Consider the following 25,113-nt stretch of genomic DNA (forward strand, 5'->3'; position numbering starts at 1 on the left):
TGGAGATGATGAAATCTTCAAAGACATCTGGGAAGTTTAAAACACAAGGCAATGTATGAAGCAGTGTATGGATGTGGTAGAAGAAAGAATGATTTGCAAGGATAGAAAGGTACAGTGAATGACATTGATGTAAATTAGTTTTAGCTATGTTTCCTTTTCTTTTTACCTCATGCATTTAATTCTTCTGACTTTTTGTTCCTAACTCCTTTTCTGTGTCCTTCATAACAGTGTTTATTCCATTAGGGAATAACATGATGGGTATGTATGTATACTATCTGAGTCAGAAAAATGAGATCACCAGTTTATCACTTGTACTTGAAATAAAACATTCAGAGATTTGAAAATGAGGATTAATGCCCCTACAAGTTACGTTTGTGTATGTACATACAAACACAGATATACAAATCCAGTGTTCTTGGCAGAACTACATCCAGGTTTTCAGTGTGAAGAACCTTTCCCTGTGTTTCTGAGGGGTTTTTTTGGGGTGTCTACAGGAATGGGCAAGAAAAAATAAATTGATGGAATCTTGCAAAAGGGTTTGCCACTCATATTATTCAGAATACTCTGATACTCAAGAGACTTGTTTTTTCATCCTATTCTTCTCTTGGTCTACCTCTGCATTAACATCTGCAAAATGTATTCAGTGGTTTGGTATAGTTTAAACAGGCTGGGATTAAAACTCCCACATTCCAATGAGTTGCAATCACAGTGCATCTGGACAAATGTCAGTAGAGAAAAGTAGCCTTACAATTAATCCTATCAATACAAGAGAATATGTGTAGCTCAGGGTTGAACTGTGGAGTCCTTGGTGTTCTCTGAGTGACCAGACATACAATCAAGCAGTAAACAATACCCTAATCAAGGAACTACCAGAGGGAAAAAAAACAAAACAAAACCCACACCAACACTGGCAGGGCATGCCACTGTATTTAAACAGAGAGCAAACCCCACTCCATTCTAGCACTGAAGATGTTACCTAGCCGGGTAACGAAACATTTGCAAGAAAACAACCAAGCTCAGACAACACCAAGGACTCCACAATTAATCCTATCCAAAGTGCATGGACATGGATATTTGACTTGTCAATATTAAATCTACAATCAGGGCCCTGAAAGCTTAATATACATGATACAGGGTGGAATAATTCAATCATGACTGTATTCCCACCTCAATGTACTTCTCACCTCAAAGGTGCCAGGTTTGCTGCCCTTAATGTCCTCACCTTCTGCTCCTATAGCCAGCCAGTGATTCCTCTAGCTTCACACAGGATAGCTGGATATCATGTGACATGGTGAGAAGGCAGCCCTCTCCAACCTGCTGCCCAGATACTGAGCCAGCTGGGCCCTGAGAATTCTTGATGTTGTGGTCAGAAATAATCTGCAGACCAGGTTGGGAAGTCTGAGTAAGAACTGTCAGACCACTGAGATAGAACTAGAATGCTAATTCATTATAGAAGCAACTCTCTTAGTACCACCAACTCCTCCTGCTCCTTTTTAAGACAATAAAACCTTACTCTGTAGTTCACCATGTTGACACACAGTTACCGGTTTTAACTTATATTTATTACATTATTTCATGAGATATTGTTAACCACTGTGGGGGGTGGGGAGAGAAATTAGAGATTTCTGAAATAATCAAATGTTTTCCAAAGCACAGAAACTGAAGATCTGAACTTCCTGCAATTGATCAGATACCATGATGAAAGTCCCATCTGAAGTGTGCCTGCATTGCATGTGATAAATTTATTTACCCATCACATGAATCAGCAAAGTTCCCCTCAGGGCCTTGTGTCATATAATAACAAATGACCTTTCTTTGGCTCTTAGCCAATTTATACAACCCTTCTTTTGTTAAAATGTTCCCTGAACTAGTTTGTGTTGCCAAAACTGTAACTGAAAGACCTGCCAGACAACCAAGGACTGAACAGATTCATCTCATACTTTAGGGAATATTTTCTAGTTTCAGAGACTGAAGGTTTAGAAATCAGAGCATGGGTTTTGCAAAACATACATTATTCTAGAAATAATATGCTCACCACAGCATTGCCCAACAATTAAAATGATTTGTTTAGGCTTGGACTTCATACCCAGTCTATTATATAATTCCAGTCATATTGACTAAGCAGGATGTATATAAAACACTTGTAAGTCATAATGTGATGGCTTTGGATTTCAGTTAGGTTTCATCTATGCCCAGCACATTGTGATTTATTAAAAAATCTTGGTTAAGCAAACCATGACTTTAGTGCAGCATGTGAACCCAGCCAGTTTGGTAGTTCCTAGCGCCACTACAATTAGCAACTTTAACTGAAAATATTGAGTCCTTATCAAATCATGCTCTCTTTCTGCTAGCTGTATGCCTGAACGTAGGTTCTTCAGTTGCCTGTCAGTCTACAGCCTTATTTATTCCTGTGAGCTAGAAGATTTCTTCTGCTGACTCTGTAGTTCCATCCACACATCCTAGTTATATAGAAAAGCTAAGTGAGTATCACTTGCATAAGTGAAAAGAGAAACATAAGAAATGCCAGAGCTTTGGAATAAACTCTTTTTAACTCCTGTTTCCTCTGGATGTGTTACTATAAAACAACAGTTGGACTGGCAACATACAACATACTAGGCCTAGCAGCAACAAATCCGGGCTAGGTTTTGTGAAAGATGTTGGTTGAGTGAGGCACAGCTTGCCAGGGACTCTGTACCTGTTCTCCCCTAGGAGAAAGTATAAACATCAATTTATAGCAATAAAAATATAAATGGAACAGCTATGTGGACAGAAATATCAAACTAAAGATCATTACTACAGAAAAGCTATTGAACTATATACACATACATCAGATAGAACATACATTGCATCTGACAAGTCAAAATATGCTGTCTGGGAATTTTAGGAACGGACACACCTTGAGAGCATCAGGTTGGAGAAGCTTGATATTACTGAGCAATTTTACTACTAGGGCAAGGAAACCCAAATATATCAGGACAAGTAGGAATTACTTTTCTCCACCATTTTTCAAAACCCTGTGACTGGGACCAATGAGAAGATAACTACATATACCAGTTCCAGAAATGATATACAGTATATTCTATCTTATAGGCATCTAGGGACTGGAAGGGCTCATCCATCCACAGCGAACTTCCCAATCTACACTCCGTTTGCTTCTTCCAACACCAGAACTCAATAGAAAAAAAGCAATGGTCTCTGAGGCTTCTACAGAGCCTATGAGGAGGCATTTGAGGCCAAATCTCCCATTAGAGTGGGAGAAGAATGCTCTCTCTTTCCATTAAATTGGGAGATTCAGGCTATTGTATTATATTATTGTATTATTGTTCAGGGACATCCTCCTGACCAGGACGTCCCACATGATTGCAGCCTTAAGTACATTTCAGTTGCAAAATAAATTGAGGCTTGCAAATATTTGACTGGAAAACATCCAAGACAGGTTTTAAAGTTCTTAAATAGCCAAGTTATTTGTACAAGTATGTGTATATGCATGCGTTTATGTATGTGAGAACCAGTTTGGTGCAGTGGTAAGGTACATACCTTGTGTTCAGGTTCTCCAGGCTTCAGATCAATACTGAGGTATGATTCAGGTTTTCTGCAGACATTTCATCCCATGCCTTATGAGGCTTCTTCAGTGCAACAGTTCAGCTGGGGTGTATATGTGTCTTAAAATATTTGTAATCTGTGTAAGATTTGAACTGGGTGGTAGTGGTTGGTGATAAAAGGTCTTCTGGGAGGTGTTGAAGTTGTTGGGAGTGGTGTTATCTCCAGCTTGATTGGCCTTTCTCATCTTTTTGTTGTAGATGTGGGTCTGTGTGTTTTTGTTGTGGGTGACCAACCACATCAATGAATTAAGGAACCCAAAACTGCAACAAAGAACCAATATTGAAAAAAATCTAATAGCCACCCTTAAAACTAATCACACAATCAAATGGGAGAATATGAAATCAAAGACCACACAAACAGCAAGAAAGCCAGAAAATTTCTAAAAGCCTGGCATTCAAGTAAATGGGTCATTAACAGATCCATCAAATTGGATATTGTCTACCACTCAGTCAAGTGCCTAATCCAAAACGTCTCCAACAAATGGATGAGAGCCAATCAAAATGGAGACAGTATCACTCCCAAAAACCAAGTGATTTCCCAGGAAAACTGCATTCACCAATCAGCACCCCCCTCCCGTTCAAATCTTATTCAGGCTACAAATACTGTGGCAAACCCCCTCCCCTTCTGAATCATTGCACCAAGGAAGCCTTGCAGAGAGAATAAGAATGGGTATATTCTAGGAATAGAAGGTAGGAGTTGAACATGTCTTAGGAGATGCTATTTATATCTGTTGCTGAAGTAAAGCTATAGATCAAAAAGGCTCTTTTCTCCTCATATAAAACAGGTAGTTGACTTTTCTGCCATAATTGTTCAATCACTTGATATATTCCATGTGGCTTTTTTCTGGTCAGCCTCTACACTAGTCTTCCCTTAACTAGTATACAACTATCTGGAGAGCTTGGGGAAAGTAGCTCTACATTGATACATAAAATGGAGGAGGGAGAAAAACTAGAGTGATCCTGGCACTAGAGTGATATTGGAGGTAAAAGTCTTGGTATTATACATATTTAGAGCATCAACCCGATTAAAGGAAAAAGGCAAAAAAATTCTGAACTTACTGGGCAATTGAGCTAACTAGGCAATTGAGCTAACTAAGCAATTTAGCAAAAGTAGCTCAGTGAACAACAAATGCTGAATTATGAATTATTAGGAAACAGAAAAATATAACCACAAGTGTGATAATACTTAGATTTATGGCACACTTTAAGCTTACTGTTCATCTACAGTGGGGCAAAAAAGTATTTAGTCAGCCATCAATTGTGCAAGTTCTCCCACTTAAAAAGATGAGAGAGGCCTGTAATTTTCATCATAGGTATACCTCAACTATGAGAGACAAAATGGGGAAAAAAATCCAGAAAATCAGAGTCTGATTTTTAAAGAATTTATTTGCAAATCATGGTGGAAAATAAGTATTTGGTCAATATCAAAAGTTCATCTCAATACTTTGTTATATATCGTTTGTTGGCAATGACAGAGGTCAAACGTTTTCTGTAAGTCTTCACAAGGTTTTCACACACTGTTGCTGGTATTTTGGCCCATTCCTCCACGCAGATCTCCTCTAGAGCAGTGATGTTTTGGGGCTGTCGCTGGGCAACACGGACTTTCACCTCCCTCCAAAGGTTTTCCATGGGGTTGAGATCTGGAGACTGGCTAGGCCACTCCAGGACCTTGAAATGCTTCTTACGAAGCCACTCTTTCGTTGGCCGGGCGGTGTGTTTGGGATCATTTTCATGCTGAAAGACCCAGCCACATTTCATCTTCAATGCCCTTGCTGATGAAGGAAGTGTTCACTCAAAATCTCACGATACATGGCCCCATTCATTCTTTCCTTTACACGGATCAGTCGTCCTGGTCCCTTTGCAGAAAAACAGCCCCAAAGCATGTTTCTACCCCCATGCTTCACAGTAGGTATGGTGTTCTTTGGATGCAACTCAGCATTCTCTCTCCTCCAAACATGACAAGTTGAGTTTAGACCAAAACATTCTACTTTGGTTTCATCTGACCATATGACATTCTCCCAATCCTCTTCTGCATCATCCAAATGCTCTCTAGCAAACTTCAGACGGGCCCGGACATGTACTGGCTTAAGCAGGGGGACACATCTGGCACTGCAGGATTTGAGTCCCTGGCGGCATAGTGTGTTACTGATGGTAGCCTTTGTTACTTTGGTCCCAGCTCTCTGCAGGTCATTCACTAGGCCCCCCCATGTGGTTCTGGGATTTTTGCTCACCATTCTTGTGATCATTTTGACCCCACGGGGTGAGATCTTGCATGGAGCCCCAGATCAAGGGAGATTATCAGTGGTCTTGTATGTCTTCCATTTTCTAATTATTGCTCCCACAGTTGATTTCTTCACACCAAGCTGCTTGCCTATTGCAGATTCAGTCTTCCCAGCCTGGTGCAGGTCTACAATTTTGTTTCTGGTGTCCTTCGACAGCTCTTTTGTCTTGGCCATAGTGGAGTTTGGAGTGTGACTGTTTGAGGTTGTGGACAGGTGTCTTTTATACTGATAACAAGGTCAAACAGGTGCCATTACTACAGGTAACGAGTGGAGGACCGAGGAGCCTCTTAAAGAAGTAGTTACAGGTCTGTGAGAGCCAGACATCTTGCTTGTTTGTAGGTGACCAAATACTTATTTTCCACCATGATTTGCAAATAAATTATTTAAAAATCAGACAATGTGATTTTCTGGATTTTTTTTCTCATTTTGTCTCTCGTAGTTGAGGTATACCTATGATGAAAATTACAGGCCTCTCTCATCTTTTTAAGTGGGAGAACTTGCACAATTGGTGGCTGACTAAATACTTTTTTGCCCCACTGTATATTTGAAAGAAAATTCAGGAGTGCTGAAAAATGTAAAAGAAAAAAAGTGAAAGATTGTGAGAAAGAAATCTCCTTGGGATCCCTTAGAATCAATTTGCAAAGGGCAACAGATGAGCTTCAATTGGAGATGGACAGCCTGGGATCGCAGAAGCAATTTGAAGCCTAGGTCTTGCACATGCCTTTTTAATTGTATGGGCTCTCCCCATCCCATTTTGAACAAATGCATGCCATAACCACAGAGCATGGTTAAGAAATTTGGTTTACAGTTATTCATTGACATTTGTTTTAAACCTGTCAGTCATGTTCACTGGCTTTTAGATCTGTCCTGGCCATGGTAAACAGATAGGGTTGTTAGTTTTACAGAACTTAGCTTCAGGATGGAAAGATGTGCTCATCATGCGGACACAGGACAGGGATTATTGACACCATCACAGCTTCTGTCTAAACTTCTAAATAGCTCACTAAGTGCAGATATCAGTGGCACATATCAGAATGTTTCTGTATTCTGCTATTTAAGGATACAGAAATCACAAAGCAGGGATAAACATTCAAGAACCACTAGCGAATGTATAGTGGTGCTTCCTGCTGTGTTTCCTGCCTGATAGGAACAGACGTTATTAATATGAAGCAAAGGCCTAGGCTTTGATAGTGAGGTTGGTGAACAGGAAGACAGGAAGTTCAGAGAAAAATGCTGATTCCCTCAGCCCCATCCTGCTCCCCAGCTTCTTTGAGAAGTAGAACAACAGCTTTCTTTTGTGCTTCCTGCACTGCCCTCTTTTTCAAACCCAGGCCTCCTTTAAATCATTTACTAGAAAAAGATGTCAGGGTAGATACACACAACTAGGAATATGCACTGAATCTGAAGGGAGCATGGAGAGCCATCCTATTTACATGACTCAAATTAAGCTTGAGAAACAGAATGGAGTTTGAGACAGTCCTTGGATGGACAAAGGGAATATCTGCAGTTTCAGCTCTAATCATGGAAACCCTCTCTAATTGACACAGAACAGGATTCAGATCCAGGAAACACATTACTGGCCATCTAGAAACACCTCACCAGAATGGGCTGGTAGCTTTCAAAGCAGGGGTTCAAAATAACAAACAGAAATACCTATGACTGAATACTTCGGGTGATTGGAAGTTGGGATTTGAAACTATTAATGCCAACGCAACATTAGCCTGTCCAAATTTAATTTAGAAAGTAACACATTTCAGATGCGCTGTCTAAAGTACTTTTGGAGCTCCTACATTTTCTTAGCACACACATATGAAGGACAGAAAGCAGTTTCTTAAGTTGTCTTTTTAAGTCAATTGATGCACATTCAGGATGAGAACTTTACCATTACATTTTGGCTTTTTGGTGTTTTATACCACTCTCTGTGAAACGGATTCTTAGCATTCCATACATCTTTTTTTTCCCTCCCATATAGCTTATAGATTCACATTAAACCCTCCCCAACCCCCCCCCCCTTGTTCGCACCCTTGCTGCCTATTTTGATGTATATGGGAAGGAATTAGTTTCACTGTGAAGATTAAATTCTCTGTTCTCCAATGAAATGGATAAGATTGGGAAAACCATAATTAGTCTTTTTCCTTCAAAAGAATTATATTGTACTAGAACAACTGTGTAGAGTACTGAGTTAGAAAAACAGGCCAATAAACTATATGAACTGAGACTTGAAAATTGCAAATGTTCCCTGAAAGCCTTGGATATGGTACCTTCAGAGCCCCTCTAAAATTCCCACTAAACTGCAATTTTGAATGCAAGATGAAGTCAAATATATATTTTTTCTTTTTAACCAAATTTGTCTTGGTCCTGCTTACATTTTGACATGTCACCAGCCACTATTCCACTCAAATACCCTAAAGAAGTCACATATACTTAGTTTATGGCTCAGTGCTTTGTGTGAACTTATCTTATTTCTTATTCAACAAACCACAATAAAAGATTATTGAGATGATGAGTGAACCTAGCCACGTCTTTTCCTTTATTAAATGTAGAGAGGGGCTATGACATTTAAAGTGGGACAAACTTCAGTCGTGAACAACTAGTAATAAACATTAATTTAAAAAGCATACATCTTTTAAATAATAATTAAAAGGTATTCATGTAAAGCTACTGGCACTATAACACTTTTGGACTATTTAGTACCAGATCAAAATGGAAACTGTTGAACCCAGTCCAGTGGGTCCTATGTTCTTATGTACCAGGTGAAGACAAGTCTAAGATGGCTGGAGTTTCTTCCTGGGATTAAACCTAAATGTTTCCTTCAAGGAAAATAAGGCTATAATGACACACACAAAAGCTGGGAATTTTATATGTTTGCAGCTCAAATGTAAGACAAAGGGATGGCTGATGAGGCAGCAGAAGTCTTGCAAAGTATTCAGAAATTATATGTAATTGTTATATGTAGTAGGATTCATTAAATTAATCCTAAATAAAAAGTTGTGAAATTTTTAAAAATCTTATTTAAGTCTAAGTACAAAATGTTTGTTTCTGACAATATTTCCCCATGTTCAGAACAGTCTGGAGGAGAGCAAATGATACAAATCTTTGTTTCCCACAAACCAACACACTACACACCTCCCATCTAGTAGAACACATCATGCCATCTTGAATTTTCCCTCTGCAAGGAAAGTTCACGATTTGTTGACAACACAGTTCAGGATTTGTGTACAACACAGGAAAAACAAAAGCAGCAAATATTTGTGTATCTTGTCTCCTGTGTGTTTACAGTATTTGAAGTTATCTCAAGATTAGGTGAGAAGGTGAGCTTCAGTGAAGGGATGGCACATGTGACCTAAGAACTGACTGCAGTTCCAACTCTTCCTTTTTGATATGAAAGTTAGTTAAGCACTACATGAAAGGGGACAACACAGCTCAAGCAAATTTATTTTACATATATAATATCTTGATCATTAGAGGATTAATATTAGTAATCAAACATCTGCAACATCACAATGGAGTTGGGTGATCTATTAAATCAATCAATCAATCTTAGCCAGAGTGTCATTTGAGTAGGTCGTGTGTGTTTCAAACTCTATTATACTGCTGTAGTATGTCCTTTTTTTACCTCTTGTGTTTCCAAACCTCCTTTCTGCCAACTCCCATTGCGTCTTTGCACTGCCTTTGATGCTTTAGACCCTGCTATTCCCTATTCAGATAGAGAAGTGGGGAAATGTGGTCACAGAGACAAAAGGATCAACGAGTATTACAGGTTATATATTTCAAACAAGATGAATACACATGTCTTTGGTTATTTTTGTGCACTTCCTCCTTTTAAACTTCAAAGTGTACTTTCTCTTTTTGCTTAGATTCTGCCAAGGTTGTATCCTGAATTTGGCCAAGCTTACATCCTTAATAAGAATACAGTCTGGAGTCAAAATATTATTAGATTCTGAAAAAGTAACATGACTGTAACTATAATGAGATTTTATCATGTTGGCCTTACTGCACTTTGGAGCTGGTGCTCGCTTTCCCTTCTAAAGCTTAGTTACGGCTCCAGAATTTTCAGTGATTACATTCATGAAGGAAGCAGACAAAACACATCATTCTAAATGGACAGTGCATATCAAAAGCATGGTTTACAGCTGGTGATTCATCATACTCCCAATCTGTACAGAGGCTTCAGATTTCATACCTAGAAGCATTAAGTGTTCCCTATAGGTAATATACTAGGTTAAAAAGCTTCTCCCCTCTAAATGAAAGTTGTAAAAGATCAAAGAAGAACTGACTACAAAAGATTAACTGAATTACAACAAAAGGGAAATATTAAGAGCTATATTAAACTGACAACTATGGAATTCATCAATAATATCAAGATTTTCTATGAACTTAGGACACAACTAATATGAATTCTTTGCTTAAACCAGTATTAGAACACAAATATCTACACTGAAAAAATCCTTGAAAACACATTTAGATCCCACATAGAAAAAAGCAGCTATCTTAAATCTTCTCAGCTTTATTTAGAATGTACATAGTTAAGGCGTGACTACTTTTCCCTGGTTAATCTTAATGCATTGCTTTGGAAAAAATATGAACATGAATTTAGAGAAGAAAGATAGTTCGTTAAATTATTCTGCAAGTATGTGTATGCATGATAGGATAGAGAGGATTTTTTTCCCGATGGGATACCTTTATACCTTTGCCTGTCTGTCACTGGTTCAATCTGCTATTAGCGCCTTTATCAAAATGTAGGCATGACTGCCAGGCCATGTAAAGACAGCCCCTCAGTTAGCTTTCCCTGACAAGCCTCCCTTCAAATGTACTGAATCATAATTATCATAATTCCCAAATAGTATGGCAAACTCGTTTAAGATTATGGAAGTTGTAAACCAACATTCCTGAAGGGAACCTGGTTGAAGAAAATACCTTAGTTAGCTGGTCAGCCATCTTTTTCAGGTACTTTAATTTGAATTTCTGCACCAAGCAGGAGGTTGGACGCCAAGGCCTAAATTGGCCCTTCCAACTCTGATTCTATGATATGCTGGCCTGCTTTTTCTGCCTAGTTGAGGTCCTGTTATCCAACTAGAGTTAAAGCATTTAGTGAGGCTGTATCTATCACTAAACCTAATGAAACAGCCGATTAAAAATTATCCTTTTAAAAAAATCCTCCAATTTGTATACCAATTCTTTTTGTTAGCCATGCTTATTTATATAAAATATATATTGTTATCAGAACAAAAGGGGGCCACTGCTTTTCCATACTATAATTTAAAAAAACAATCTGAAAAGGATGATGTGCCTTAAAAACATTTTTGTTATACTCAGATCTTCTTGTTAGGAGTTTAGTTGAGGTGGTATAATAATTATTTTCATGGCTGGTGTGGGTCTTCCGGGCTGTGTGGCCGTGTTCTGGAAGTTTTGTTTCCTAACGTTTTGCCAGCACCTGTGACCGGCATCTTCAGAGTGCAGGAGCATAGACAGGAGCAGTCTGTCTGCACTCTGAAGATGCCGGTCACAGGTGCTGGCGAAACGTTAGGAAACAAAACTTCCAGAACACGGCCACACAGCCCGGAAGACCCACACCAGCCATCGTATGCTGGCCATGAAAGCCTTCGACAATACAATTATTTTCATCTTAAAGCAAACAGATTCAGCTATAGCAGGCTATCTTTTCCCCTGCCTAAATCTGCATAAAAATTGTTTTTATTTCTGTGATGGTGGTTTAGAAAAGAAGCAATGCCACTTTTTTTTGGGGGGGGGGGTCCCCATAAGAACATAGAAAATTGGTGCTCAAATATCATCATGTAGTTTAATCTGATTTATTTCATAATATGTGTTAGATCAACCTTCCCTAAACTGTCCATTTTCATATACAAATTTGGCTAGAAGCATGAGTTCTAGAGACAGTTTTGTTAGATTAATATTTATTCCTAAGAAAGGGCTAGATGTTTATTTATACTAACCTAATTTTTAAAGTATAGTACTAATTTTTGTGGTTTCCAGACAAAGAAATACATTAGAAGGATGTGCTACTTTCGTAATTTGCTTAAGTTCATAAATGATTACAGGCTGTCTTAGATGTAATATCTGTCTTACAACCCTATTCTCATCAACCAAACAATTGCATTTCAGAAATGGCTTGGAAACTCATTTTCCTACACAGAGATGACCTCTATGGAAAAATATAGGCTTCTATGAAATAGCTGTTTTCTTTATTCTTTTCCTTAATTTAATTGGAAATCTTAATTTTGAGGCGGGAAATTCATAGAAGCCACTGAAATTATGTCAGCTTCATCTGTTACTCAACTGCTCTTTCAGTGTGAAATAAAAGGGATTATACTGGTTTTTGTTTTAACAGCAACTGTCGTCAGAAACATACCTATGCACTCACTAAATGAACTGAGGGATAGGTTGGCAATGGCCATTTGCTCTGTCCCCAATAGCATAGGTTCCACCAGTTCCAGCCCATAATTTTCATTTCTCTCTTTCTCAAAAATGCAATGTGGGTATCTACATGCATACAGGCTCTTTCAGTTTTTACCTGCAAAAAAAGTGTGTGTGTGGGGGAACAACACATGTAGGCTCCACTCGCTGGAATTTCACAGGTGTGAACTTAGAGGGCTGGGCTGATGGGGTGCACAATGCTGGGGCAAATGGCTCTACTGAAGTGGAGTGAAATCACTCTTATTTCCTGTGTGTCTCTTAATTTTCTGTTGCAGTAGTTTCATTTTGAGGGTAGAACCTCTCTATGCCATTACTTTCCTTGAATCAAAAATCTGAAGCCTCCCCACATCCAGCCAAGAAATCTGACATTTAGAAACAGAGGAAAAGAAATAATAAATGGCTTTTTTATCCACCACCCATCTCAATTTACATCAGTACTTGGGTTCTGGTGTCAGGGAGTCGAAGTCCTACCAAACCTCCACACACTAAAACTGTAGAAGCTAGCAGAATAGGAACTGATTTGGTAATGACAACAAAAGAACCAAATATTAGGTTTCCAAGAACAGCTGCTGCTTTGCACAGTGCATTTAAAAAGCCAAAGCCCGTTGCCCTGAAAGAGAGAAAAAGAAATTAGAATTAATATACAGAAATAAATTACACACACACACACACACACACGAAAAGCCGATGCCACTTTAAACAATTTCTAACCTTCCAGGACTAAACACACACACACACAGACACACACACACACAGACACAATTTGTGGAATATGTCTTCTGACTTTGACCTTGATTTTAAAAAATGCTTTTTATCTGTAGAAAAAAATATGTTTTTTTCTTCAAAAGATAGACAGGAGATAAAACAGTGTGGTGAATTACTGAGCAGGAAGGCAAATCACAGATCATGACCTTCCAGAATAATACATTGACAATCCAAGATAGCAATCACTCAGCCTCCTGCCCTTAACATGCTCTGTCTCAGCAGTGAGAATAGTCCAAATAAACAATTCTGAAACAGCAAATCCTATACATCTAACTAAACATCTCAATTCACATATTACTAAGAATCTGTTTACTTCTGGAAAAAAAAATTCTCAGTAATTTTTTGTTTTATCAATTTAAAGACCCATATGCCATTCTTCAGATGTTTACGAAAAGATTAAGTGTGATGAATTGTAAAAAACTTATTAAAAGAGAAGAAAGAAGAGAGAGACTGAGAAGAACAGCATATCTTGCTGGTATCACAAAGAAAGCCCTGTTGATGCCTGGCAGACTTCTATGAGGAATTAATTCTACCAATGGGGTGTCACTATTGGAAACTCTTTGAATTCTGATGTCTGACCACTGCTGGCATTGGAGAAAGTATTATTCAGTGATACATAAAGCTGCATTTGACTAATAAAGCTCATTTCAATAGTTACTCTCTGGAGTAGAAGTGGAAAGAACATAATTTCCTATTATTGACATGCAATTAAGCTCCAAGGAATGGCCTTTCAAGGTAAAGTATGAATGAGGCCTGACTAGTTAGCAATCAGCAATTCTCAGGTTAAGGTGACTGTAACAAACAACTCTGTTTCCAAAGTTAAAAACTCAACACAGTAAGCATAACATTATTTAATCATTTGCATATATCATACCAGGGATGTTAATACATGAACCTAATGCATCTGTCTAAATCTGAATCAGTTTTCTTCAACCTGTTTGCCCTCTGGATATATGAATGTCAATTTTCAGAGTTCCTCAGCCAGCACAGCTATACATCTGAGGGCACACAAGGTTGAAAAGGCTGATCTGAAAGGTCCCTTAGTTCTTTCTCGCAAAAATGGAAGGACATTGGGTACATTACAATTTCACAACAGAAATAATTCTCATGCAGAAAGTTCTTTGCAAGCTGTAGCAAATCTGTGATATCTACACACACCAGGAACAATAGATAGTATCAATCAAAGAGCTGCAGCCTATATAATAGCATATGCAATCTATAGATGCAACTTTAACTCATTTTCCATCCAGAAATGGCTAAAGGATGAAGCAGCATAGAAGGTCGGAGTGCATCACTATAGAAATACAGGGAAGTCCTTCTGAATATTCTAAATATTTAGAATAACATTTCTCCCTCAGTTTTATATGATAGATTTATAGTACAGAAAGTTAATTCTATTATGAAAACAATTATGGTTAAATAATTATCATCATAATGCACACAGAGAGTAATCAAATGATACAGATTTAAAGAATTGCTAATCTTGGCACAAAGGTAAGACTCCCTTATGTTTGATCACCTCCTCTCAAAACCAATGTAAAATTTAAGGTGGCTGTGAAAGGTTGTATGTTTTAAACCAGGTTATTCTTGAAATTATACTTTTTATTCCCTTAATTCCATATCAAGCACAATTCCTTTTTCTGGCTTCTCCTTTTTGTCTTTCGCTCCTGCTTGTTTGTCCTCTCTGCCCAGTAGGCTACCCAGACTGAGATAAATTACTTTTGCCAGAGTTTTGAACAAATTGCTTGCAAAGGTCTATAAATTTCAGCTGCCTCAGGGCTATGTGTTTTACACATGATCAGATAAATAATCTTACAAGAAACAGAAACTGCCTTCAGGAGAACCAACTAATAAGGCAAAGATGCTTATGAGACTGCGTCCAAATCAGTTCTGTCTGTTCAGAAGTTTCTATATTATTTCATACTCTGAAAAACCAGTTTGAGATGATGGGATAATATATAGACCCTTGGGAAACAGAAACAAATATGTGCTTTTTAAACCACAAAACAAAACAGCAGCATTGTTTTATAGAGGTCCACAAGAATGTCTATGTGCTTAATTGCCAAACACAAGTACAGGGCATAAGAGGGTAAGGCAAATTTAAAAAGAAGAAGGCCTGTGCTTCAATAGCTTGAGGTAATTGCAAGGAGTGGGGGAGAGACTGCAGCTGGCACTTAAATACATGTTGACAAGAACAGATGACATATTTAGAAGAAGTCGTTTGATTATTTGCATGCCTGTGGGAAAATGCTTCTCCTCGCTTTAATATGGTGTACCCATGCAAACTATTTAAATAATTTCTTTTGACATTTTGCTAGCTTAGTGTAAATTTTAAGAAGTGAAATATCTGCATTTTCTGCAAAAATAAGAGTTTATTTCTTTATTTGATTTCATAATTATAAAAAGATAAAGTCTCCTTTGGGTTGAGTATGTAACAATTTTCTTGACAATGGTATCTTTTGGGATTTTTACAAATTCCCAATCTACAGGTAGTCCTCAAGTTATGAGTGCAATTGGGACGGGGACTGCTGTTGCTAAGCAATGCAATCGTAAAGCATGACATCACATGACTGCATTGCTGAGTGACAGCAATCCAGGCAGTCCTGGTTGTTGTCGTAACCCAAGATGCGCAGGTTGTTAAGTGGGAAGCAGAGGGAGTCCCAGATCAGGAGCATGGGGCTGCTGCAGGGGTGTGCAAGAGGCCTGGCACAGGCTGCGCACAAGTTGGGGAAGGGTTGTTTGGTGCGGCGCAAGGTCAGAAAGGCCAGGGAAAGAGGGTACGGGGTGCATGTGTGTGAGTGCACATAGGCCATGGAAAGAGGGCACAGGGTATGTGTGTAGGTGTATCCGATCGCAGAGAAGCCATGTAAAGAGGGAGCAGGATACATGTGTGCATGTGTGTGACTGCAGGGAGGCCAAGGAAAGAGGGCGCAGGGTATGTGTGTGTATGTCTACAATTGCAGGTAGGCCGTGGGAAGTAGGTGCAGGGTGCATGCATGCATGTGTGCAAGCACAGAGAGGCTGGGAAAAGAGGGCGTGGTGTGTGCGAGCAAAGAAAGGCAGCAGTGGGGAGACTTACCTCAGTGACTTGCAACCTTCCTTGCCGGCTTCCCATTGACTTTGCTTGGGGGAAGCCAGCAGGGAAGGGTGCAAATGGTAATTACATGACTGCGGAGGCCATAACTTCAGGGACTGGTTGTAAGTCACTTCGTTCAGCACCATCGTAACTTTGACCAGTTGCTGAATGGTTGTAACTTGAGGACTGCTTGTAATGTAGGGCCCTGGTATTCCATGGTAATCTCCCATGAAGAATTCTTAATAAAGATAGTAGGAATAGATCAAGATTTAAGATTTCAAGCATAAGAAACTCCTTAGTTATTCTTAACAGTTTCTGTGAATTTAGTGATCAATTTCATGCTGTTGAACACAGTGCCAGCCCATACAGTGACCAAATGAATATGGTTCAAAATCTCTGGTAAAAGTTTTGGAAACCTCTACAGTTGAATAGCCTCAACTGTAGGTAGCATCCACTCTAAATAAATATTCAGTTATTGGGTTCACTCATGTTACATCATGATTTAACTATAGTTTATGTGGCTGATCTCTTAAGCTAACTAGGGTAAGCCCTGGTAAATTCTTGGATGGGGAACCACCTGGGAATTGCAGGGCTGTAAGTGAAACAGGAAAGCTGGGGAACATCCTGAAGAAATACAATAGCAGCCCCTTTCCCTAATGGTACCAATAAAACTGCATGGATGCAATCACTAGGAATTGAGCTTTACTTGAGGGCATCTTTGTTTATACTTGAAAGGCAGATTTTGATAGTTGGTAGCAACTTAGAAGTTTTGGAAGCTGACTGAGAAACTTGGGGGAAAAAAAAGCAATGGGTTTATTTAATTATAGTGTATGTGGTTTGGTTCACACAAAACACAAAGTCAAACTATATCATGGCTTGGCACAAATTTGGAAAACTAGTCATTGGGTCACAGGTATTTGGTAGAAACCACGATGATATCACACACAGATATCCATCCATTGAGTGTACCATTGGGAGAATCGGCTAATCTTTATTTTGGGTTGGGTTTACGTTGGCCAATAATCTAATCTTCATAAATAACTTCTCTGAAAAGTGTCATTAGAGAAAAGATAGTTATTCTACATTTTTTAGTTGTATTTTATAGCATGAAGAAAGGCTGCACCTGCTGAGTTTATCTGATATAGGCTATTGCAGAGTGCAACTTTGAAGAGAGGTTGAAATAATCAAGATTATATTACATATCAAACTTTCCTGAGATCATATCTGAAGCAAAATGTAATGCAGTAGCCTACATAGTAAGACAGCTAAGAAAGATTAGGGGAAGCAGTGGGCAGCTAAACAGGATTAAATTACATAGTCTGCCTATCTAGGCAGAAAAAGAATGTAATCATCATTCATCACAAAAAGGAAAGCAAAAATTACAGTGAGTTGTGGTGTGACTAGTACTTCTAGTCTGTAGCCATGAACATGGAAAATAAGAAAATCAGGCAGTTTCAAAGCTACAGTTTTATGAGCCTCCCAAGAAAATAGAAGAAGAGGTGAGATGTAGTGAAGGAGATTAAGCTTTCAATACATAATTAACTAGTCTGACAAAACTTCATAACTCATGAGAAATAACACCATCAGGAATGTCTCTGGGATGCTCTTCTAGACTGTGTCTCATGTCAGGATAACATTTTTCAGGAGTTGATTTAACAAACACCTCAACCCACCACCATACCCAAAGAAAAAGACAACAATGAGAACAGCAATACCTAGCTGGGGGAAGACAGGATGGGCTAACTTAACTGAGCACTGTGATATTCATTCCACACGGTGGCAGTAAAAATCTGCTGTCCCAATGTCTGCAGAATTGTATTAAATCATATATTTTATGATAAAATTAAATAAGATGTGCAATAGTTCATAAATAGCTGACAGCAGAAAGGATTCCTTAAAATGAAATTGTTTAGGCTGCAATTCAGTAAATCCTGAAGGAGCACCCAGAGCCACATAATTTTTCAGTTGGACGTCTAACCTGGTACATTTCTTCTGTAATCCTTCAACACTGGATGAAAAAGGGGTGTGCTGGAAAAGATTATGGATCCATAGGATCCCAAGTTTCCCCATTCTCTTGGACTAAACTGGAAGTGGTAGGCAAACATTTATTCGCTTTAATTATTTATTTGTATATTGCTCTTCCTTTTGAGGAGGCCAGACTAGTATACAGAAAAAAAGAGTAAAACAATTTCAGATAAAACTATCTTTAAATTAGAAAAGCGCATCAGTCAGTGTCAAGCTTCACATAGCCGGCAATCCCTAGAAGCAAGAACCATATCGATTTCAAAAAGCGTCGGGTAAAAACATATTAAAAACTGAAAGAGTAAATTCCCAGGCAGACTTATAGCAAACCAATTAAGGCAGAGTCTCTTTGAAATGTTTCCTTCCCAGAGATCCCACATCGGGGTTGTGCTGCCTCTTCTCATATCAACTAAACTTCTCTGACTGACTCTCACAGTCAGAATACAAGAGATGCTGCACCCAATGCTGATGGAATCAACAATTAAAGAAAAAAAAATCCCATGATCCCTAAAGGTATGAGAGGTGACACCAAGCAAAATTTTGGAAGTTCAACATGGCGTTATGCTGGGCATGGGGTTTGTAGACCAGAATTTTGCACTTCATCTGGTCACTGACCAATGTATTAATATTTCAAATAAATATTACTCTAGAGAAAGCATCTGATAAAGTGAATAGGCTTGAAAGGACAAATGTATAAGAAATGCTTGTAGTGACATTAGAGGCATGTCAGTTGGGAATATGAATGTGCATGTACTTTTGTATCCAGACAATACCATTTTTTGACTCAGAACCTGAATGATTTGCAGCAAAATTTAGATTATATGACGGAACAAGGAACACAGGACTGAAAATTAATTTATCAAAGATCAGGGCAGGTGTGGTTGACAGAGAATACAGAGTGAACAATTCCAAGTTATACATAAATGGCAAAAAATAGATGAATTTGTGTAGCCTGGTAGATTGTTTGCTAAAAATGGGAAAATGGATGGAGAAATATTAAGACATACAAAGGCTGGAAGAAATACAGTGGGTGCTATATAATCAGTTGTGAGGAATGAATGTTTGACAGAAGTAAAAATGTCCGGGTATATGAGCATCATTCTGCCCACTTAAAATGAAAGTGAGAATCATGAGAATCATTTCACTTACATAACCTTGGGCAAGATCACAAAAGATAGGGATATTTCAGTGACCAAAAAATATTAGAATAGTTAAAATAATGATCTTTCCAGCAGTAATGTATGACTATGAAAACTAGACACTAAAAAGAGAAAGAGAAAGAATTATATGGCTTTCAAATTATGGTTTTAGAGACATTACTAAGAATCTAGTCAGTACTAGATCAAATGGAGGCTGACTGATCTCTTGAGACAATGATCAGCAAGCAAAACTTCGTATACTTTGGGTATGTGATTGAGCATAAGATAAACTAGAAAAATTATTACTCTTGGCAAGGTTGGTGTAGAAAAATGGAAAGGCTATAGATACGATGGATAAATGAGATTAAAATGATCACTGGAATGCCCTTTGAAGAACTGAGTTATTGTTGGGGACAGGTCAAGATGGCAAGCAGTTGTCAAAGGCCAAACTCAACAGCACTTAACTAATAAACCAAGTTTAATATCACTGCAGGAAGAGAACCATATTAGTCTGTGGTGGCAAAAAATCAGGAGTCTAGTATCACCTTTTCCAACTAACAAGTTATATTAAAGGGCATAAGCTTTTGTGAGCTGCACTTCATCAGATACATAGACTGACTGGAGGGAAAGGTGAGACGAAAAGGTGGGGAGGGGATGATAGAGAAGACAGGTTGGTTATGCAGATGCAGATGCAGATGACATATGAGAAAGATTACAAGGACCTTATCAATTAACAACCATAGCATGTTAATGACATTATATTATCACTGGAAAATACTTTAACTATTCTGATCTTTTTTGTCACTGAAATATCCCTATCTTTGGTGATTTTGCCCAAGGTTTTCATTGCCTTCTTCCATTGGATTAATTTCCTTTTTATTTTCCTAGCACACTTGTTTTATCTATTCTTGAATGCAAAGCAAAATTGTCTATCATTTCATTGTTTTCCAATAGTGTTTTATTCGATCAGAAGAATTATCAGGCATTCTGGCATACCCATTAGCTTTAATATGTTCCCCATTCCACATTTAAAGGCTTTGTCAGTGAAGCAAAATTAAATCTTCTAATATTCTTTTTCTATTATTCATCTCCGTTAGCCATTTAATCTCATATCCTTCTGCTTCTCTGGCATTTATGGATCAATTCTTTTTTGTAATTGCTAAAGAAAAACTACATACATGAAGAATTAGTTCAATCGTTCAATAATCTACACATCTGGTTACATTTCCTTTGTTTGGTATAGGTATTTTTTTTCCATCTCGAGGTAAAAGTGTTGTTCCATATTTGTGACATAGAACTGCTAGCACTTTAACTGCTTCTTTTTTACAATTTTCAACAGGTGAAATAGGCATTTCATACATACTTAATGTTTTTCAATTTGACTGAATGTATTTAGTGTGTCTTAAACTTCACTTTCTAATGGAGTTGACCCTGATTATTCCAGAATCCCACTTGTAAAGGATTTCATTAGTTTTTCCATCCTTCTTTCAACCTGATTTGTCTAACAGATGTCATCCATGATTACTCTTAAGTAATTCTATTTTAGCTGTACACTTCCTGACTTCTTTGGTGTTATTTTAAAAGACCTCTCATTTTCCTCTTCCTGTTATTCTTGTTTAAGGTATTTTTCCTGTCACTTTTTTACTCTGCATTGAAAGTCTGCATTCAGTTGTTCAGATGGCAAAGCTTTCATTCTCAGCATTTCTTCATTCTATTATAGTAGCTTGCTCTGAATGCCATTTGGATCTTTTCTTCTATGAACTTTTAGGAAATGTTTTTATGCTTCATTTTTCACACAATCTCTAATTTCTTTTTATAACTGTTCATATTCTATCTTGCATAAGTTAAGTATACTGCATCTTAACTGATGTTACTTTATGTCCTCCAAATTAGATCTTGCTGGCACCCCCCATTATCTTTAATTTTCTAAGTTTAACCTCAGTTGTAGAAAGCCTCTGGTTTCCTAACACCAGTGGATTTATGATCTCTTCCACAGTTTTTCATCTGAAAGCACCCGGCTGGTTGGACTGTACTTCTTCATCACGTGATATTCCTACCTTACCACAAAGTTTTCTGTAATGTCTCTAATCATGTTAGAAAACTTTCTCATTTGTTTTTCTTGTTACATTGCCCATATTCTCAATTGATATATTTACTTTCTCACTATTACAGTAATTTACACAAATTCCCTAGCATTGGTTTATATGGTTTTTTTTCTCTGAAGAGAGATTGTGGTAAGACAGCTAATGGTGCTTCGAAGGTACAGAAAATTGAAAGTTATTATTGTCTTGGATAAAGAATCACGTCTCAAGATGCTATTTTTTTTTTTAAATCAGTTTCCTTTGAAACAGATGAGCATGCTAGACTTTCCAGAAAATGTTTCTTCAATAAAAAAGCCAAGGAGCTTTTTGAAAGGATAGTTTTAAGTGTTCTTACTCTTGGCTACTAATATGTTAATACTTTCCTTTTTAAAAAAAAACCTGTCTTCTAGAAAGCTCATTTTACAGCTTATGCATTAATCTTGGTAGTGGGCTGAAATATAATAAAAACATGGTGCCATAAAATTGCTTTGGATTTATAAGTAAACTAAAATTAAAAAACACTGATAATCCAAAAACGAAAAAAGTTTGTTCTTTGTTATGCCTAGTGATCATAACAAAAACTATACTGAGCTTAATACAGACTGTCAGCATAGTTGAATATATTGTTTCTGACACTGCTCAAGATTAGTAGAAACACATAGATTGTAATTTCCCTGTTCAATCTTGAATTCAGACAGAAGTTAAATAACATCAGTCTTAATGCAGATCTGTAGAGGTCCCTTTGCTTATTGTTCACAATTATAAAAACAGTCTATTTCCTGTCCTTTTTCATCTTTTAAGAACGTATGTTAGAAATGCTGTCCAGTTGAGTTATTTATGTTTTGAAAAGAAGGTAAAGCATTGCAAGAATATAAAACTATACCTCCTATCTGTAGGATACAGCTCCACGGTAATGACATCAAGAGAATTCCATGCTGAGATGGTGAGGCCGTTGTACAGGCACAGCATGCCTATCATCATGGATCCACTTGTACCAAACCACAGGAAAAAGCAGCTAATGCCAGAAAGAATCATAGAACCACCTACACGCAAGCCAAATGTTAATAGTTACTATTGCTTCTGACAAAGGCTTTACAAAACAACTACTATAATGTTGTCGATATGAGTAGTAACTTAAGCAAAGCTACATAGGAGCTAAGAACCTTTGAGGATCAAAGACTTGACTGTATTTGGGCGCTGACAGATGTAATAGAATAACAGGTTAAGAGTCATGTTCTTAAGGCTCTCCACTGTTCAGGAAGAGAAGAGCACAGCTTAAAAGGGGTTACGGAGACTGAAAGTCCTTGCAAGAACTCAAATGGATTTGGATTCATGGTAGCAAGTTACCTACTATCAAGATTTCTCTAAAAGACTGAAAGACCTGCTTTTGGCTAGCATTTCTGTGTGTTATGGTTTCTGATCTTGCACTACAAGCAGCTTATGCTTTCTTATCATCAGTTTGAAAACCTTGATTCAAAAATGTTCCTGTCCATGGGCCAGCACTCCACAAAAATAACCTGCCTTCTGCAGGTCATACCATATGATAAAATAAAATACACAACTTCAGCTGTTATGATCTCTTGAACTGGGGGAAAAAGGGAATTTAACAGCAGGAGCCTGTGAATTTGATAAGAGGAATGACTTTTTCTTGCTTTCTATCACAGAAAAGCCTGAAATGCTTTGTTAAATGGGAGCCACACTTTGGGGTATTTTATTTTTTTCTCTCTCCTTCCATAGGGGGTGTGGTTAAGAGACTATCATTTTTGGAGAAAATAGGATTAGGGAGGTTTAAGGAATGAAAGATTTCAGTAAGCCTCTCACATTGTTAACAAATTTATCTCCCTCAAGATACAGAAACTTTCACACTTGCAAGATTGATGTCAGCCTCACGGGGTAAACCAGGTAAGAGTCACAACCAGATGAGCTAATTCTACTTTATTGTAAGCTACATTGACAGAATCTTGCAAGCCTGAAAGTACAATTCTCCCTCCTGTCTCCTTTACAGCCTGAGAAACTAGGGAGGGCCTCTTCTGAGCCTCTTGCCCTGCCTACTATCTTGCTGTGGGCTATGCTGTCTCTTATCTGACCATTCCCTTCGCCCAGTCTCCCAAGGTCTTTCCCACATACCACTACATCGGGAGACTATTATACATATGCTGTACTGTATGCATAGCTATAGAACTGAACTTGTCAAAAAGATTAGTTAGACTTTTCTTTGTGTTTACTTGCAGGGGGGAAAACAACCCTCCATTCTCATACCAGCCCCTGCTCCCAGCTTGATTATTTGTAAATATTAAAGTGATAAGAGGGAAATAAGAATACTTAATTTTTTAAAAAACCCATTTCAAAGCAAAGTTCCTACCCAACATTGTTAAACGTCCAATTCGATCCATCAGAAGAGCTGAGACAATATTTCCTGGTAATACTGCTAAAGTCCCCAGGAAATTGACAAAATAAATCCAGTAAGCACTGTAATCATCATCATAGGAAATCTGACATCCTGTCTTGTTGTGAAAGAATGTACAATTTATAAATTCACTGCCAGGGTATTTATATGGCTCAAGATCTGTGGAAATAGAAGAAATTTATGAAAGTTTTAATACATATAGAAGAGAATATATGTAGCTCAGGGTAGAACTGGGGAGTCCTTGGGGTTCTCTGAGCTTGGTTGTTTTCTTGCAAATGTTTCATTACCCGGCTAGGTAACATCTTCAGTGCTAGAATGGAGTGGGGTTTGCTCTCTGTTTATATACAGTGGCTTGCCCTACCAGTGCTGGTGTGCGTGTGTTTCTTCCTGGTAGTTCTTTGATTAGGGTATTATTTACTACTTGTCTGTCTGGTGATAATCTTGGTGTTAATCTCTGCTTATCTGGGTGAGGAGATGTTCTGGTCTTTTGTTTCCTTTTTATTGTCTCTTTTGAATAGTGTGTAGATGTTGTTTATCTCTATGTGCCTGTTGATGGCTGACTTGTCTGAATTCCAAGCTTCCAGGTATTCCTTCGCATTTTTGGATTTAGCTTGGTGTAAGATGTTGACAGTTCCACGATGTAGGACAGACAGGCAGAAGGCTAGCAGGGTGCATCCATGAGCACCAACTGCAGTCAGAAGACATGATGAAAACTCCTTAATCTCATAACACATGGACAGACTTAACAATAGTTTCAACTGGGAAATGTTTGCAAGAAAACAACCAAGCTCAGAAAACCCCAAGGACTCTGCAATTTTAATACATTTCAAATACTGGTTCTTTTACATATTGCCTACAAAGGCCAACATTAATATTCAGTATTATATTCCAGTACATTAATATTCCAGTATATTAATGTTTAATGATACTCTGTTAGTTTTGTATTGTTGGGTTTGCTAACCTAGACATGACTATTCCTCAGCAGGACATAAATATGTTCTTGTAAAATAATTTTTCTGTGTTTATTTTTTTAAATGTTTTTACTGTTGTCAACTGGAAAGAAGAAAAATAAATAAATTAACCAATGTTTTATAAATAACATACTTACTTCTGCTAAATCAAATGTAGCTTTTTTAAAAAAAGTTTATTTATTAATCATTTTTAAAAGAAAAACAAAGAGTGAACAAACAAGCAAAAAGAAAAAAAAATTGGTACAGAAATACAGTATCAAAAGTGGACAATGGAATTGTCAAATTGTAGAGTTAGTGTTCAATGTATCTTTGATTAGAAAAACATTAAATTAC

The 25,113-nt window shown here is 37.7% G+C and overlaps 1 protein-coding gene across 1 annotated transcript in view; it reads right to left on the reverse strand.

Moving 5' to 3' along the window:
* Positions 1-11,404: 11,404 nt before the first annotated feature.
* The window catches only part of SV2C (synaptic vesicle glycoprotein 2C), an 80,871-nt gene continuing 67,162 nt past the window's right edge, over positions 11,405-25,113 (reverse strand). The window contains exons 11-13 of the mRNA XM_088129828.1: positions 23,765-23,968; positions 22,286-22,445; positions 11,405-12,929 (exon numbers count right to left, since the gene is read on the reverse strand). Of these exons, the coding sequence (XP_087985954.1) occupies positions 12,746-12,929; positions 22,286-22,445; positions 23,765-23,968 (548 nt within the window). The 3' untranslated portion in view covers positions 11,405-12,745. The remainder of the gene's footprint in view (positions 12,930-22,285; positions 22,446-23,764; positions 23,969-25,113) is intronic.

Source organism: Python bivittatus, unplaced genomic scaffold (assembly GCF_059951505.1).
Source record: "Python bivittatus isolate LINGU-HERP-01145 unplaced genomic scaffold, Pbiv_v1 ctg000850_np1212, whole genome shotgun sequence".
Lineage (NCBI taxonomy): Eukaryota > Metazoa > Chordata > Lepidosauria > Squamata > Pythonidae > Python > Python bivittatus.